General features: G+C 33.8%; 2 protein-coding genes and 1 long non-coding RNA gene across 3 annotated transcripts; 2 read left to right on the plus strand and 1 right to left on the minus strand.

Moving 5' to 3' along the window:
- The first annotated feature begins 279 nt into the window (after positions 1-279).
- LOC143531073 (uncharacterized) lies at positions 280-2,131 on the plus strand. The gene is made up of 4 exons (XR_013134957.1): positions 280-878; positions 952-1,047; positions 1,574-1,617; positions 1,892-2,131. It is a non-coding gene; the product is annotated as an uncharacterized LOC143531073 (long non-coding RNA).
- Positions 2,132-3,764: 1,633 nt separating this feature from the next.
- Positions 3,765-7,489, minus strand: LOC143531074 (ABC transporter G family member 26-like). The gene is made up of 9 exons (XM_077026458.1): positions 7,274-7,489; positions 6,245-6,528; positions 6,017-6,172; positions 5,733-5,916; positions 5,360-5,638; positions 4,977-5,261; positions 4,546-4,830; positions 4,355-4,462; positions 3,765-4,264 (listed from the first exon to the last, which is right to left on the minus strand). Exons 1-9 carry the CDS (start codon positions 7,481-7,483, stop codon positions 3,995-3,997), a joined length of 2,061 nt encoding a protein of 686 aa, XP_076882573.1. The 5' UTR covers positions 7,484-7,489; the 3' UTR covers positions 3,765-3,994.
- Positions 7,490-8,756: 1,267 nt separating this feature from the next.
- LOC143531058 (uncharacterized) lies at positions 8,757-14,479 on the plus strand. Its single transcript, XM_077026446.1, has 8 exons — positions 8,757-8,826; positions 9,363-9,617; positions 9,685-9,708; positions 11,908-12,332; positions 12,443-12,666; positions 12,744-12,887; positions 12,979-13,203; positions 14,007-14,479. Exons 1-8 carry the CDS (start codon positions 8,757-8,759, stop codon positions 14,251-14,253), a joined length of 1,614 nt encoding a protein of 537 aa, XP_076882561.1. The 3' UTR covers positions 14,254-14,479.
- The last annotated feature ends 1,946 nt before the right edge of the window (positions 14,480-16,425 follow it).

The raw sequence follows: 16,425 nt of genomic DNA on the forward strand, positions 1-16,425 counted from the left end.
CAGTTCGTTTTAGTTTATTTCGGTTTTCATAGCATGTAACCAACTTGTAACCAACAAATCAATTACCCTCACATCGCGGCTGCTTTTTTTGTTTGGTTAGACAAAAAATCGTCATAAAACCATGGTCGGGTTTGGGTCATTACACATTTGTGTCAAAACGGGTCAACTCAAAAAAGTGTTATTTTGGTTTGACTCGGTACAGGTTCGGGTGTTTGTGCCGCATTGGTGCTCTTCGTAGTTGACAAAATGCATGTGTTAGCTCGAGCTGGTTACCGAGCTTAAATGAGCTCTCTTATTATATATTAATTTTATTTTCACTCTGGTTTCGTATCCATTCGGTTTACTTTTATCGTTTTTTTTTTACTTTTGGTTTGGTTTTAGTTTTCTTGATGTTTGGTATCATTTTGATTTTGATTTTTTCATATATTTTCGTTCTGGTTTAACTTTTTATGGTTTTGTTAAAATAACATTTTTTCGCTATGATTTTTTTGGTTTTGCGTTTTTTAGTTTTGTTTCAGTTTGGTTTTTATTGGGTTTTTGCTTTTGGTTCGGTTTTCTATTTTTAGTCTCATTCAAGTTCAGTTTCAGTTTATCTGGTTGTTCAGGTTCTGTTTTTGGTTTTCACTTTTTATGTCTCATTTAAGTTCGGTTTCAGTTTATATGGTTGCTCAGGTTCTGTTTTTGGTTTTATTTAGACTTTGTTCGACAAATAATCATATTAAAACCATGGTCGGGTTCGGGTCACAACACATTTGTTGAAGTTTACAATGTCCAGTCTTGTGTTCCTAAAGACGCAGCAGTTATTTGGAATGCCGAAAATGTGCAATCTGAAGAGCAATTCAAGGAGTCTGCAAATGTTAACTGCTTGTGTGATAGCGGTGAGTTATTTATTTATTTATACTATGTTACCCTATAAATAGCGCAGGTTCACAATTTCTTGTTTAATGCTAGGGTGGCATGTGAAGACCGAAGACATCAGTGGAGGCGTTGAAAATACTCCGATTTCAGCAACTAATTTCATTTATCATCCACCTCTTCTTCCTTCCGGTAAGTTATACTATTTAAATTGTTTAATACTGCAAACGAACCGAACGAACACGAACTAGGTATGTTCGTGTTTGTTAGTCTAATTTTAACCCAAAAAAAACATAGGATAGTATTGACGAGCACTAACGTAAACGTTTAGACTTATTTGAACATAGATGAACGAACATAACCGAGCAAACACCAATTAAATGTAAACGTCGGTATGTTGGGTTTTAAAATTTAATAAAATTAGATTAAATTGTAACGGGCCTCTATGTTTAAAATGTTTATATAGACGAACGTAATAAACAAAACTGAACTAATTTATCTTTTTAACAACCCAGACGTTGCTTGTAGCTTAGTGGCATTAAGGTGTGTGTATATAGACATGTACAAACTGGTTCGGGTTAAAAACCGGTTTGGGTTGGTCAAGGCAAGGTCAAAACCGATATGGAGGCAAGAAGGTTCAGCCCGATCAAACCGGTTTGAAACCAGTTTGGGACAAAAAAAAACCTTGTAAATTTATAACACAAATGTATGTTTGCAGGAAGATGTGAGTAAGTCGATGACTCAGGGAAATCAGTCAAGTAAGTAAGAATATGCCACTTTTGTTTGTTACATGCATTTTACATATTCTACACACTGGCTTACTGGTAAAGTCCATGGTTTAATGCAAAATAAAGAAATTATATTCCCAAAATGTATAATGGATTATGTTTTGAAGGAATAATTTAGGACACTTTTCTAATTAACTTTAAGTTTTGGATTTTTCCATGAATTACAAATTCTATTATATATTATTTGAATTATATTTATGAGGGTAAATAGGTAACAGTACTTGTCTCATTTTGATAATTTGTAGGAGGTGTATTTACAAGAGAAAACAACAAGTATGGGTCAAGCTTCACAAGAGATGCTCCTGATTTGTGGACAAGTATTCAAACAGGAGGTTGTCAAGGGGGTCGGATCTTCAGATCTCAGCTACATGGTGTCCGGGATATCAAGCTCATCTTACAGGGTTAAACCATCATTTACCGATTATGTGCAATTGCAAGAAAGGTTATATTATAATTATTATCCAAAATTGAAACAGTCTTTTTGCAAATTAATGTCATGACAATTTTGATCTTGCTGCACATAGATAAGTATATTTCACAGTGTCTGAAATCATAATAATACTTTCATATGGAACTTTATACTTTTGACTGCACTTCAGTTTCAGTTACGTGTGTTCATTTTTATGGAAGTTAAGGTTGATATTTTTTTTCTTATAACGGGTGTTTCTTTTCAACAACTGATGTTAGAGAGGATTGGTTAATTTGGCTTACATTGTGGTTTATTAAAATATTATATAAGTTGCTAACAAGTAACTAATAACTTCTTGATAGTTTCATTTTTTTCAAAAAAATTTCATAGTCAGTTTGATTCAGTGGCCATTTAGTGTAACTAATTGTGCCTATACTTGACTCGTTCTTTCATATGTAGGGGACTCACAGTTAGGAAAACATGATATATTTATGCGGTTATGTCGTGTTTGTACGTTTCGACGTAAATTTTAATAGAACCACAAACATACAAGTTATTAAATAAAGCTTTATGTTTTTACTTTCTTTTTTTATATATAAACGTTGTCGTTTACGGTCTACCCTCTTTTCTAGAATTCCAAATTAACTATCAATATCATTGCCACGTCCATATTTTATATATGTTTATATATGAATTTTATTCAAAATCGAGTTTAACCGTCGCAACGCGCGGGCTCTTTTACTAGTATATATATATATATATATAGTATACATGATGCTTGCATTTGTTCTATTGAAATGAGTTTTTTTAAGTCGCGATTGAAGTAGTTATGAATCGTTTTCAAAACATGAAAATGCGTATGGAAAACTTATAATATGCAATCTCATTTTTTTAATTAAATATAACTTTATTTTTTAATGAATGTTGATAACGTATATTTATTATTATAATGACCACCCAAAGACTTTGACGTCGGAAAAAAAATCATGCACTGAAAAATCCGAACCCATAGACAAAATTTCCTGGCTCCGCCACTGCGCACAAAGGGCGTCTGATCGTATAATATCTCTTCTTTAATCTTGAATGGTAACGATTTGAACCTATCACATTATCTTTAATAAGGTAAACACCACACCACTAAATCTCATTTGTGTTATTTTAGTTAGTTTTATGTCACAGCCTTTTTATAATAAAAATACAAGAAAGTGGAATGAAAAAGGTAAAAGGAAAGGGAGGGATAAGTGACTAAACTTTTTCTTTTTTTACTAAACTACATAGATCAAAAGCATGATTTACTTACAGAATTGAAAGGGACAGGTTGTTGTTAGCATGTAAGTAGTCATCTTTATTACTACTGGATACGAAAAACCGAAACTAGGATCGAACTGAGTTTGATTTACGAATCAAAGTTCAGTTGCCAGATCGGGTTATCATCTTACTTTGGTTATTGAATTGCGATTTTTTAATCGACTACGCCAGAATACTTAAGAGTTTATCGTGCGAATGGTACGAAACAAAGAGCAAAATCCACGTGGTGGCAATGCGGTAAATATTTAAAATCTTGCTACAAGTGACAAGAGTGATTACTTTGTGTAATAGAGTAATATCAAGTAATTACTCCGGTTATGCAAACAATTACGCTACAGAAACCACGATGTGTTATTTACACTTTTGCCACCGCTCCCTTTTTTTCTATGATTCACACACCTTGCACGTTAATTCTATTTGTATATGACCCGAACACTATATTTATATATTATTTTATTTTTCATATTTCGGGTTGTTCAAATCAACCAAAATCAGAATCGGTTTTTCGAATTATAAGGTCTATGAAGGACAGGAGAATTTCTTCAAGTAAAACCAAAGATGCATATATAAATTTTATGATCATACTACACAATGATATAATCTTGAACAAAAAATTATTCTGGATATTAATTAATCAAATGATGCATTGGCTGATCTTTCTTCGAAGACAAATATACGCCAACAAGCGATACACCACACCCATTCCTAGCAGCATCCAAACTTCTTTCCACCCTCCTTTTAAGTTTACTGTATCGAATGACGGTGAACTCTGCAACGGTCTGCATCCGCCTATGCTTTCACACTCGTATAACTCATCACCCGTGTATTGCACTTTTAGTAGCAGCCGGAACCCGTGGTACATGAATGATATATACTTTAGCCATTGCATGAATGCTGGTATATGCTGCAACAAAAAATGAACAAACTCCAATTTAGTTTACAAGATATAAGTAATTTTTTTACTAGATGGAAATTTGACTCTTTTACTGATTACCTGAACATAGTAACCTCCGGTAAGAAGGAACAACATTAGTATTAACGAAGCCACATTGCCCGCACGTCTAATGCTCATTACTGCAGCCCCAAACATTTCACCGGCACCCTAATTATATGAAAAAACAAGATACGTCATCCGTTATTTTTAATCTAAAATGTCTAAAAAATGGATGTAGATTTTAGACTTACTTGGCTAGTTATGGCTATTAGTAAGATCACCGACAAAGTTGTAAAGAAACACTGTAAATTTTTCTTGAATCCAACCATGAAATACAAAATGGACATGAAAATGGTTGGGTAAGTAACGTGCGCGATCATGTCACATAATGTGCTGCAAACATAGTACGCACTTAACCGATACATATCAGCTTTTCTTTCTTTTACAAGCATAAACTTCTCAAACGGGAACACGTATACAGCTCCAAATATTGATGAAGATGTCCAAAAGATACACACGTAGAACAACAACCCAATCTGCATCGGTTACAGAAATTAAAACGATATAAAAAATGATCGCGATTTCTTAACTAATGGATGGATTGGATAGGTTGTGTAACATGTCAAAGAGACAAAACATAATGTTAGTTGACCGATTTATAAGTAAACAAGTGTAACGCGACCTGATCTCTTAGGCGAGCCTCGTTCGCATAGCTAGATTTCCACCATAAAAGGCCTAACAAGACCGCAACTCCAAGCGATTGAATTATTCTTAAAATATCAAAATAATCTCTCCATCTTTCTCTATATGTTCTCTTGAACAATATTAAAAACTGGTCCCACCAACTTATCGTCCAATCTTTTTTCACTTGAGTTGCTAATCTAAGAGGTTCGGGTGCCTTTCCCGTTCTTTGAATTGCATCTTTCTCTTTACTTTCTAGCTCGACCTTGTACCTGTTTTGTACATACTACTTTCATAGTATAGCACAAAACGTATGCAGTAAGAATTAATTAATCAAAACTTCGGTTACAAGATAACAAAAATGAAGATAAAAGATGTTTTTACCCTGATGACCGCCCTTTCGTATTCAAAAGTGCCTTTAGGAGCCACGATATCATCAGGGGCGGTAATGTCATTCACTTGGCCTGTTGCTAAATCTAGCAAAAACTCTGCAGGGTTCATGGCTATATCCGGGATGAACCTTAAAGACATAAAATAGCTCATTGATTCTCTTGCCTTCCCATAGTACATAGGATGTCCTTCGGATATTAATAATATCTTGTCAAACATATGAAACACTTTACTGGACGGTTGGTGGATCGTTGTCACAATTGTCCTCCCAACCTAAATTGTTATAAAAAATAAACACCTTTTAACAACATATATCAATTTGTAATTTAAAAATCTTGATCTTGATTTTTTTTCAAGGTTTATTTACCTTAGCATTTTCTCTTAGAATCTGAATGAGTTTGTTTGCTGACGTGGAATCAAGGCCAGAAGTCGGTTCATCAAGTAATAACAATGAAGGATCAACCAAGATCTCATATCCTATACTCGTTCTTTTCCGTTCGCCCCCGGATATCCCACCTATGAATCCTCCTCCTACTCGTGTTTTTCGACATCTTTTTTATTTTAAAATAATTCAAAACAATTAGTAAGGAAAATATTAATATGCATGAAACTTGCTTTAATATTATCCTTATAGAAGAATTGTAAGCTAACCTTTCTAGTCCTAGTTCCTTAAGAATAACCTCCACTCTTTCCAATTTCTGCTTTTGACTCATGCTGCCCGAAAGCCTTAAAAACGCAGCAAATATTAATGTTTCTTCAACTGTTAACTGCGGGTAGAGCACGTCATCTTGTGTAACAAATCCAATCCTGTACATTAATTAGTAAAAAAGCATCATTATATGTGACATTATGGAAGAACATTATATGAACATATCTTACCTTCTTTTAAGAGCTGGACTATATGGAACATCATTATATGTGACATTTCCTTTAATATTTTCGCGCAATCTTCCACCTATAACTTTCAAAAGGGTTGTTTTGCCACTACCAGAAGGACCCATTAAAGCGAGGATCTCACCCGGGCCAATGCTTCCTGTTATGCCCTTCAAAATCTGCTTATAGTTGTCTTGTTCGGCGTTTGAAGCCACCTTTGACATAACCGCTTTCACTGGATTCCCGGGTGTTGCTTTGCTCATTTTCACCTTAAACTCTATATCTTCAAACTAGGAGTGTGCATCAAATCAAAACAACCGAACCATAACTTAAATAACCAAGAGAACCGAACCAAAATAACCCAACCCAACCCAAAACCAACGGTTTGGTTACATGTTTTTCAAAAAACCGAATTTCCAGTTCAGGCGCAGTTTCAGTTTTGCATGTATCAAAAATCGAAAGAACCGAACTGTCCCATAAAACTGAAATTTGTTACCAAGTATAAATGGATTGTAAATTTTATTTTTGAATGTTAAGTAATGTATAAAAATATGTTAATAAATGGTGTAGCCCAAAATTTTAAGGCCGAACATGTAATAATTGGTTAATTATTAATCAACAAAAGTTTTGGAGCCAAATTCATGACTTTGGACCACTTTTTTTCGGCTAAAAAATTTCAAGACCAAAAGAGAAAACTAGAAAAAACCGAAACCGAACTGAACCCAAACGACAGGCTATAAAGATTATCTGGAGGGCAGTGAAAAGTTATAGGGAACTAAATAGACTTTCCACTTAGTAAGATATTAAAGTTTATGTATTTCTTTTCAAACTTTGTATCATGGAACTTGTTGCCCGTTTGCCTGCCACTTTATTGTAATCGTTTTATAGTAAATTATATAAAATTGATTGTAATTATGGAACGTTTTAAGCATTTATAGAATTATGTTTTAAATTATGATTTCTGTAATAGTGACACGTTGTCCCTTTCCAGACCAAATATCTTACAAACGAAAGATCTACAATTGTTAGTGTTACCTTGAGGAAAATGGGAAGCGGGCGATCTTTAATGGAGCAACAAGTATCTTCTTGAATATCAATTTGAGAGCTTGATCGGTTTCTATGGCAAGTTTGAGCATTTATATCAAAGCTATGAACAACTCCTTTGTTGTTTGTAACCTGCATTGCACTCGATAGAGGAGACGACGTTGACAAGTCTTCGATTTCATCTTGGTACTTGGAACCCATTGTGAAGCAGAATTAACGATCATGCGATTGAGTATTGTTTAATCAGGTTTTTAGATCAAAGTTTTGCTCAACTAAAACATACCTAGATCAAACCTATATAGTCTTTTTGATTATGGTGTTGGACATGTAAATTTATATTGAGAAAGACTTGTGAATTTGTTGGTGTGACACAACCTTGGTGCCACATTCTGACCAACTACCTTAAGTTTAAGTTTAGCATGTCAAGAACATGAATTTCACCAATATTAAAATAAAATGTATTACTTTTATACAATTATGGGACGTCCATTATGGATGGAAAACAAACCTGAATCCAACGGGTACACCCGAAACATTTTGTGTAGTATTCGGGTATGGAACCATGTGTGGGACTAGTAATTTTCACGAGTTTGGAGACAGAGTATTGTATTAGGTGATACCCGGCCCGATTACCTAAAATATAAATACACAAACCATGTCCTTAAACGCTTCCATTTTAAATTTATTTTACTTTGTCCTTGAGCAATAGAGTTCAACTAATCCACTCATTTGACTTTTATATTTATAATTTTCTTGATAATAAAATTATATAGAAATTAAAATAGTAAACAAATGTATTTTGAAAACCTATGGACAATTTTTAACTAACTAAACGTCGATGCCCAGTTAGTATGAGACACGGTTTTATAATCCATTACGAGACTTAGATTACCAATATTTTGATCCCTCAATCATAAAACTTGTAATAATTTGCTATGTGAAATAGTTAGGGTTTTTTTAAAAATAATTAAGTAAATAAATAAAAGAAATAAAAGAAACTTGAACTTGAATTTAAGCTTTTTAAATTGTCGTGGACCGGGAAAAATTAATTGTTTTAGAAAAGTATGATTTTTTTTTGTATAGAGGACAACATAATTTTATAGGTTGAAGATATAAAAATTCACATATATTTAATTTTTGAGAACTTTTAATAGGAAAACGTAAGTATTTTTTTTAAATGGTTTCCTTACAAGATGTAAAAAGAGTTTGTGATTCCCTCTAGGGATTTACTCTGTACATGTTTCGAAAATACCGGTATTGAAAATCACTAACGTACCGGCATCGAAGACAAAAGTTTTGGAAAATATCGCTAAAGAGCGTGGAGGTTCGAGTCCTCTTCAAGGCATAATATTGAGAATGCTCATTCAATGAGCAATTCAATAAGAGAGCTCGGATAGCAATACCGATTCGATCCGAGCTCTCTTGGAATAAGTTCGACAGCGGATCACGAAATCTTGGTCATCTTCTCTATCTAATGAATGGGGAATCTGCTTTAAAATTTCAATATGTCCGCCCTGCACCGTTCCGATCTCCAAAACAATTCGGTACCGAATTAGTACCGATAAATTCTATAATGGTATTTCCCTTACATATATTATTATTATTATTATAATTATTATTAGCTTTTATATAGCTGTTAAACTGTGATCTTATTATTAATATTATTATAATTAGTAGTAGTTTTTATATAACTGTTAAACTTTGATTTCCTTTATTTTGCTTCATACACATGTACTTAGAGCCGAGGGACTCTCTGGAAGCCACCTCTTTATTCCTTTGAATAGAGGTACGGTGTGCCTACATCCCACCCTCCCCAGACCCTACTTATAGCTTTGCTGTCGGTGGGATTTTACTGGGTATGATTGATTGAAATTCGATAATACGTAATTTCACACAATTATCGACAGCATTTGCTCATTCCTTATTCCCTCGTCAAAAGATTCTCAATTTCATGTTTAAAACAAAGAAAAAAAAAAGCCAATATTAAAATCCACAAACGACGTCGTGGAGCCAAAACACATGACAGTAACAACATCAACTAACGACGGAATCAAGACGACTCCATTACTGAGAGCTTGAGTGTGTGTAATTAATCAATCAATGGAAGAATCACAAGAGATATTATTACTAAACTCACTAACAAAACTCGGTGTTCCGATCCCAAACGAAGCTTCATGCGTTAAAGATCTAACGCCGGAAGCCTTGGTATCAATCTGTGCTCACTCGCTTCGTATAATATCCAACTCGGAGGAGTCAATTCCGGTCACGTTACCGGACTCTATGGCCGATCGGTTCACTGTGTGTACTGATCTCGCAGCTTCTGTTAAAGACCTAGGTTATATCGGTGTTATATAAGATAATATTATTATTATCTTCTCTGTATCGTTTTGTTATGTAATTAGGTTATATCGGCGACATGATTTGTAGTTTATATTAGTTTGAGATTTAGGAGTGATAATGTTATGTTAATATGTGCTCAGGTGTTAGGAACTTTAGATATGTCAAACTTTTTATTAAATAATCATATGAGAGATTAGGTTAGATTCATAAATCATAACTAGGTTAAATTGATTGCAATGTGTAAGTGTAACTGCCATTTTAGGAGTAATAAATTGTATGTCAGCGTGTGATCGGGTGAAAGGAACTTTAGATTTGTTAATTTCAATTCGATCGTTGCTTGAATAATCATGTGAGAGATTATGTATGTAGGTTAAGATCATAATCAGGTAAATCTGATTGCGATGTGTAACTGCATTAAGGCTCATCAAGGCGATTCACAAGTTGTTTCAGTTTGCATTTTAGGAGTAATAATCTTATGCCAACTTGTGCTCGGGTCAAATGAACTTTCGTTTTGTTAATTTCAGTTAGATAGTTGATTGAATATTCACGTGATAGATTACATTAAATTCATAACTAGGTTACATTGATTGCAACGTGTAAGTGTAACTGCATTGAAACTTATGAAATTGATTCACAACTGATATCAGTTAGCATTTTAGGTATAGTTATTAAAGGTGACCGCCTCTTGCGCCTAGGCGCATTTTTGAGCGAGGCGAGGTAGTTGCGCTTGTAACTCCGGCAGTGTTTCAGGCGTAGATTCAGGCAATTACTTTCTAGGGTTTGCTAGACTGCAAAATATGAAAACAAAGTGCAGGGGAGGCTATTTACTGGAGCGACTTATTTTTTTTAGTCTGGGCCGGTGTTACTATCTTCTTGGGCCTAACCTAGGTTTACTAATCAAATCTGAACATTTTTAAAAATAATTATAACCGAATTGCTCTATTACTTATTTTGTGAGAAATTATAAACTTTTTGATTCCCAAAGATTATTAAATACCAAATTCTCACATTTATATTTTATCTAAATTACATCTGAACACAAATTTATTATATGCCATTTAATCTATATTAATATGTAGAAAGTAGTACTAAATTGACAAATGTGAAATTGCACTAATTTTGACGTATGATGTATATATGTGTGAACCCTCGGGTGGGCAAAAGTGAAATTGCACTAATTTTGACGTTATTTTACTAATCTCGTGAAAATAACGTTAAAAGTGAACCCTCGGGTGGGCAAAAGTGAAATTCGCACATTTATATTTTATCTAAAATTCGCACATATGATGTATATATGTGTGAACCCTCGGGTGGGCAAAAGTGAAATTGCACTAATTTTGACGTTATTTTACTAATCTCGTGAAAATAACGTTAAAAGTGACGGACGGTTAATCAGGCATTATGTAGTGGCGTTGATAGCCGAAAGACAAGGGTACATGCACCGATCAACCGGTGTCCCGATGATTGAGTGCTATGTGCCTTATGTCCAAGGCTTGATGCAAAACTACTATCGAGCCGGGGGTCTCACCGAAAGCAGCCTCTCTATCCTTATAGGGTAGAGGTAAGGCTGTCTACATCTTACCCTCCTCAGACCCTACCATAGCTTTGCTATTGGTGGGATATACTGAGTACGATGATGATGATATATGATGATAATATGTAGAAAACTTATGTAATTTTGTATAATAAAATTTGTCAATTTAGTACTACTTTCTACACTAATACTGTAATACACTAATATTTTAGAAATTTTGATGATATTAAACATTATATAATAGCTTTTGTTTATTTTGATTAAAGAATATTATTATTTTTCTTATACATAATATATTTTAAAAAAAAATTATGGTGCGCTTTTTTTTCTCAGGCCCTCGCTTTTTTGTGCTTTGCGCCTAGTCCCCAAGGGAGGTCTATGCGCCTTAAGTGCGACTAGCACCTTTGATAACTATGATTTTAGGAGTAATAATTGTATGTCAACATGTGCTCGGGTGAAAGGAACTTCAGATTTGCTAAATTCAATTCAATTGTTGATTGAATAATAATGTGATAGATTTGGTTAAGTTCATAGTTAGGTTAGTTTGATTGCCATGTGTAACTACATTAAAGCTCATGAATACGATTCACAATTCACATCAGTTTGCATTTTAGGACTAAAAATCATGTGAATGATTAGTCGAAGAAGCTAGTTATGATGAATCTCACTGATGAAATTAGATTCATATTCACCTATTGTATAGTTATTGTTGTGAAATTATTCTTAGAAACAGAATATATATCTTGCTTAGGGCAGTTCCTGTATCCATCTGAAGAAGACATGTATAAGTTGATTAGGTTTTTGGTTGGGAGGCTCTCTGAATCATCTCGAACTGCAGTATCACCTGAAACAAAGGATAATAATGCCACAGCAACAATAAATGTCGATGGCCGGGAGATATCTATCAAGGATGCTGATGATGAGGGGCAGGACTTGCATACTCAAGTTGCAGACCTGAAACTTAGAACTGATGAAGTGGCATCACATTCAATTCAGTATGCTGAAGATGTTGTCACTGATAATGGTGATAGAAGAGGGAATTCAGAAACTAATGATATGGGAACTGGTAGAGGTTTAACACATGACACTCAGGAAGATGGTCAACAAAAACTTGACCAGTCAACCATGTCTCTTCAAGACAAATTATCCCAGGCAAGTATACACTTGCAAATTTTTGTGTTATTTTAGTGCAAAGCAGTTGAGAATGATGCAATTTTTCTTTTCTAGTTGGAGTAAAATGATTGGATATTTGTTTTTGATGAATGCCATTTGTTTACTATTTTCAGACGAGTGACAAGACAGAAGTTTCAATAAATGAAGAAAATGTGTGTTCGGATGAAATGAAAACAAAATCATTGATGTTACAACAATTAGAAGAGCAACATGATTTGTTGAAAGCAGCAATGGAAATGGCTTGTGATGAACAAACTCCTTTGGAATCCTACATTACACAGCTCACCAAGCAAATAGATGCAAAGAGGCACAATCTAGCAGAAATAGAGTCAAAATGGTAATTGTTTGAAAAACTAAATACCATATTCTGTATCTTTAAATCTAAATAAGATTAATATATATTACATATGACAGGAAAGCCTTGATAAATCCTTTACAAGAGAAGAAAAGAAACTATGAAGAAGCGTTATGTGCAAAACATCCAGAGTCTCAAGAACATCAACAAAGGAAAAAACTTGAGCAGGATTTGGAGTCTACATTGTCTGAAACAAATCAAAGGTAAAAGTATTGTATAAGTGTTTAACACATGCAGATTGCTCGCTTTTATGAAATAATCAACGGGTTCATATGCTCTGTTTTATTAATTCAGAGAAAAGGAACTTTCCAATTTGTCAGCAGAAGTTGAGAGACTGCCCAAAATGGCGACTAGAAGGTCTTACATTGAGCGGATTAAAGAGATTACTAAAAACAGCCGAAAACAAGATATTGAAATTGATCGTATTTTAAAAGATACCCGAGATCTTCAATTGGAGAGCAACATGATTCAAGAACGCCTACATCGAACTTATGCGGTGGTAGATGAAACACTTCTAAGGTAAACACCATTAACTACACCATTCGTATGTAACTATGTAGTTGTAGAATTTCAAACATTTATCATTTGCAACATATATTATTTTATAGCTAAAGATTGGCAATTTTGGCTATTTTTATATATAAATGGATTGATTTTGGCTGCGTTTTACCCTCTTAATGGGCCAAACAACTAAAGTTTAAGAATCGCCAAAAAGTAAACGATCTCTCAAACGGGTCAAATGAGTCAAAACTCAAAAGGGTACTTTTAGAACAGTAAAGGTGTATCAGTTATTAAACAAATCTATTTATAGGAGAAAAAGTGGTCTGCGTCAGCCCAAACGGGCCAGACAGAATAGCCCTAAGTTGTATTTATTATGCATGTAACCTCTTAAATCATTTTATCAGAAAAAAAACAATTGTTTACCATTGAAATAATATGATTTTGATAATGATATTAAGTTTACCATTGAAATAATATGATTTTAAAATACCTGTCAAGTGTTTCATGTCAACCTAATTGGATCATTCGGGTCGAAACGTAGTGTACTTCTAATGCATAAAAAGCCTCTCAAATCATTTTATGAAATGTGGTAATCATAACTGACTAATGATTTATAAAAGCATATAGTGTAACTTTTTTTTAACAGAAAGTATTTCTGGTCAAGCCAACCGAGTAAATTGCCCATTTTGACACGGCCCGGCTGAACCTCCCATTTTTCATTTTTTTTGAAAAATAATATCTTAAGATGCCAGTTTTGAAGTCGAACTAGTAATTTCTGCCAAACATTGTACGATGTACTGAAAATAATCTTGCTTTTGTAGGGAAGCGAGGAAGGATCAAGTAGGAGAGCAAGCTCACATTTTGCTGACTACCATTCACGAGAGTTTTCAAGAAATTTCTGAAAAAATTCTTGCAACTGACAGAACGCGTAGAGAACAAACAGATCTTGAAACTAAGCTTTCAAGTATTGCTACTCGAAGTTTAAACATGGACAAACTACAAGCCGATCTTGATGCCATCCGAAAAGAAAACGAATACCTTGAATCTCGTTTGGGTAATCCTCCTTAAGGGCCCGTTTGGTTCACTAAAAACATTGTATTGGAACTTTAATGAATTCCTTCAAATTACTTCATTCAAAGGAAAACCGTAGTCCCTTCAATACAGGGATAGAATTCAACTAAAGGAATTGAAATCACCATCAGCGTGACGTCGCCACCACTAAAAAGGTTTATTTTGTAACCGTAGATTCCGATTACATTTGACATATTTCAGTTCTTTTGATAATTCTGAGCCAAATGCCTTCTAGAATTTTAAACTTTTGATTCGTTATAGAGTTTGTATGAGCCCGTCTTTTCTTTGATTTGTCGTCTTAGAATATTGTCAAACGCCTAGACGTTGTAAGCATCCATATTATGGTTGTTAATATCTGGATTTTGATCTTATGATTTTATGGAACATTGATGCGATGTGAATAGTTAAAAATTAAGTAAGAAAGCTAATCGAAAGAGTAGATATTCTAGAATTTAGAATTCTAAAATTCAAATCATTTGCAACACCACATAAAATTTCTGTTGGTTGTATGTTGACATTGCTATTAAGTTTAAACTTTATCATTTCATTAATATGAATACGAGGTTTTTAGTTGATTTATTACCACCATGGTAATTGAATAAGGTAACAATTGCTATGAGTGTTGGTGAGAATTTTTTAGTTGAACCACTAACTACGCTGTTGCTAAACATTCGCCCATGATGCTGTTGGCTTAAGAATAAAAGAAACATAAATCACATCCTTAATTCCCTCAAAACCCAATTCTCAAAAACCCACGAATAACAATGAATCAAGATCCGCCCTCTATGTGCTCAAACTACTCATTCAATCTATGTTCATAAAATAAATAAATAAATAAATAAAGGTGTTTGCTTCAAGTTTAGTCTTTTTTAGTGGTTTATGAATATGAGTGTGAATTTATGACACGACAAGAACCTAACATGAAATCTGTGAATTTGGGTTTGACATAAACAGGGGTTTGGGGTCAGTTTTAGGTTGAATCCGCTATCCTGTTTAGCCACGTCGCGTTTGGATTGGACCACGGGTTTACTTGTCAAACCTATTTATATTGTATTTCAGTTTTTCAAAATAATTAATTATGTAATAAGTGTTGGGTATCTAATATCAAATTTTAAATCTAAAGATTAAATTAACATTAAGTTTTATAATTGAAATGCAATTGTTTTACGTAAGTTTGTATTCTTTGTTGTGAAAATGTAAATTTAAATTATTAGGATGTGAAAAAACAAAAGTAAAAAAGCTTTCGGGTCAACTTGAAAATAAGCGCGACGTGTTTGGGTTCACGTGTTTTAAATTATTTTCAGTTTCGGGTCTGTGTCAAATTTTTGTGTTTGTGTTAGGTTGGACCCGCAAACACGGCCCGTTTAGCACCTCTATTTATAAACATCCTTGTAATTTGTAACTAAAAGATTTGAACTCCGCATTTTTGTCCCGCTTTGTACATCTCTCGTTACGAGTTGATCCCCTCAATTTTTCAAAAAAAAGGAGTAATATAAAAGGAAAATTGGATTTTAATAATCCAACTTAATGCATTTGGCCGATAATAATCCCAACTTTGAAGCTGTCACTGGTCCCAACTTTCACCCTATTTGTTTTCATTGGACCACCGTTAAAAAAAACTTAACGGCGTTAAGTTTTTTCGAAATTTCAAATTGATATTTTATAGCCTTTGATCGGAATGAGGATACGAGTCGATTAATGTAAAACTTACCTCCAAACGGTGGTCCAAATGACTAAAAGATGCTTCAATTCCGGTGTTTAAACTTTTAATTAACAAAAATCAAGCTGTTTGAAGCATTATTTCAAGTTAAGTTTTACATCAATCTATTCACATTCTCATTCCGATCAAAAGCCCTAAAAAATCAATCTGAAATTTGGAAAAAACTTAACGTCGTTAAGTTTTTTTAACGGAGGTTCAATGAAAACAAATAGTGTGAAAGTTGGGACCAGTGACAGCTATTTTTAAAGTTGGGATTATTATCGGCCAGCTGCATTAAGTTGGGATTATTACAATCCAATTTTCCAATATAAAATTATGAGTTAATCATTTGCTTTCTCTTTAGGTACGATTCCATTCAACCTAAGGTTGACAACGCTACTCAAACATTCGACAATAATATGTCAACTACGCAGGAACTTTAGACGTGGTGTGTAAGAAATCAATTGCTT

This window comes from Bidens hawaiensis, unplaced genomic scaffold, assembly GCF_021521415.1.
Source record: "Bidens hawaiensis isolate Kalapana, Puna unplaced genomic scaffold, B.hawaiensis_p1.1 tig00009076_1, whole genome shotgun sequence".
Classification (NCBI taxonomy): domain Eukaryota; kingdom Viridiplantae; phylum Streptophyta; class Magnoliopsida; order Asterales; family Asteraceae; genus Bidens; species Bidens hawaiensis.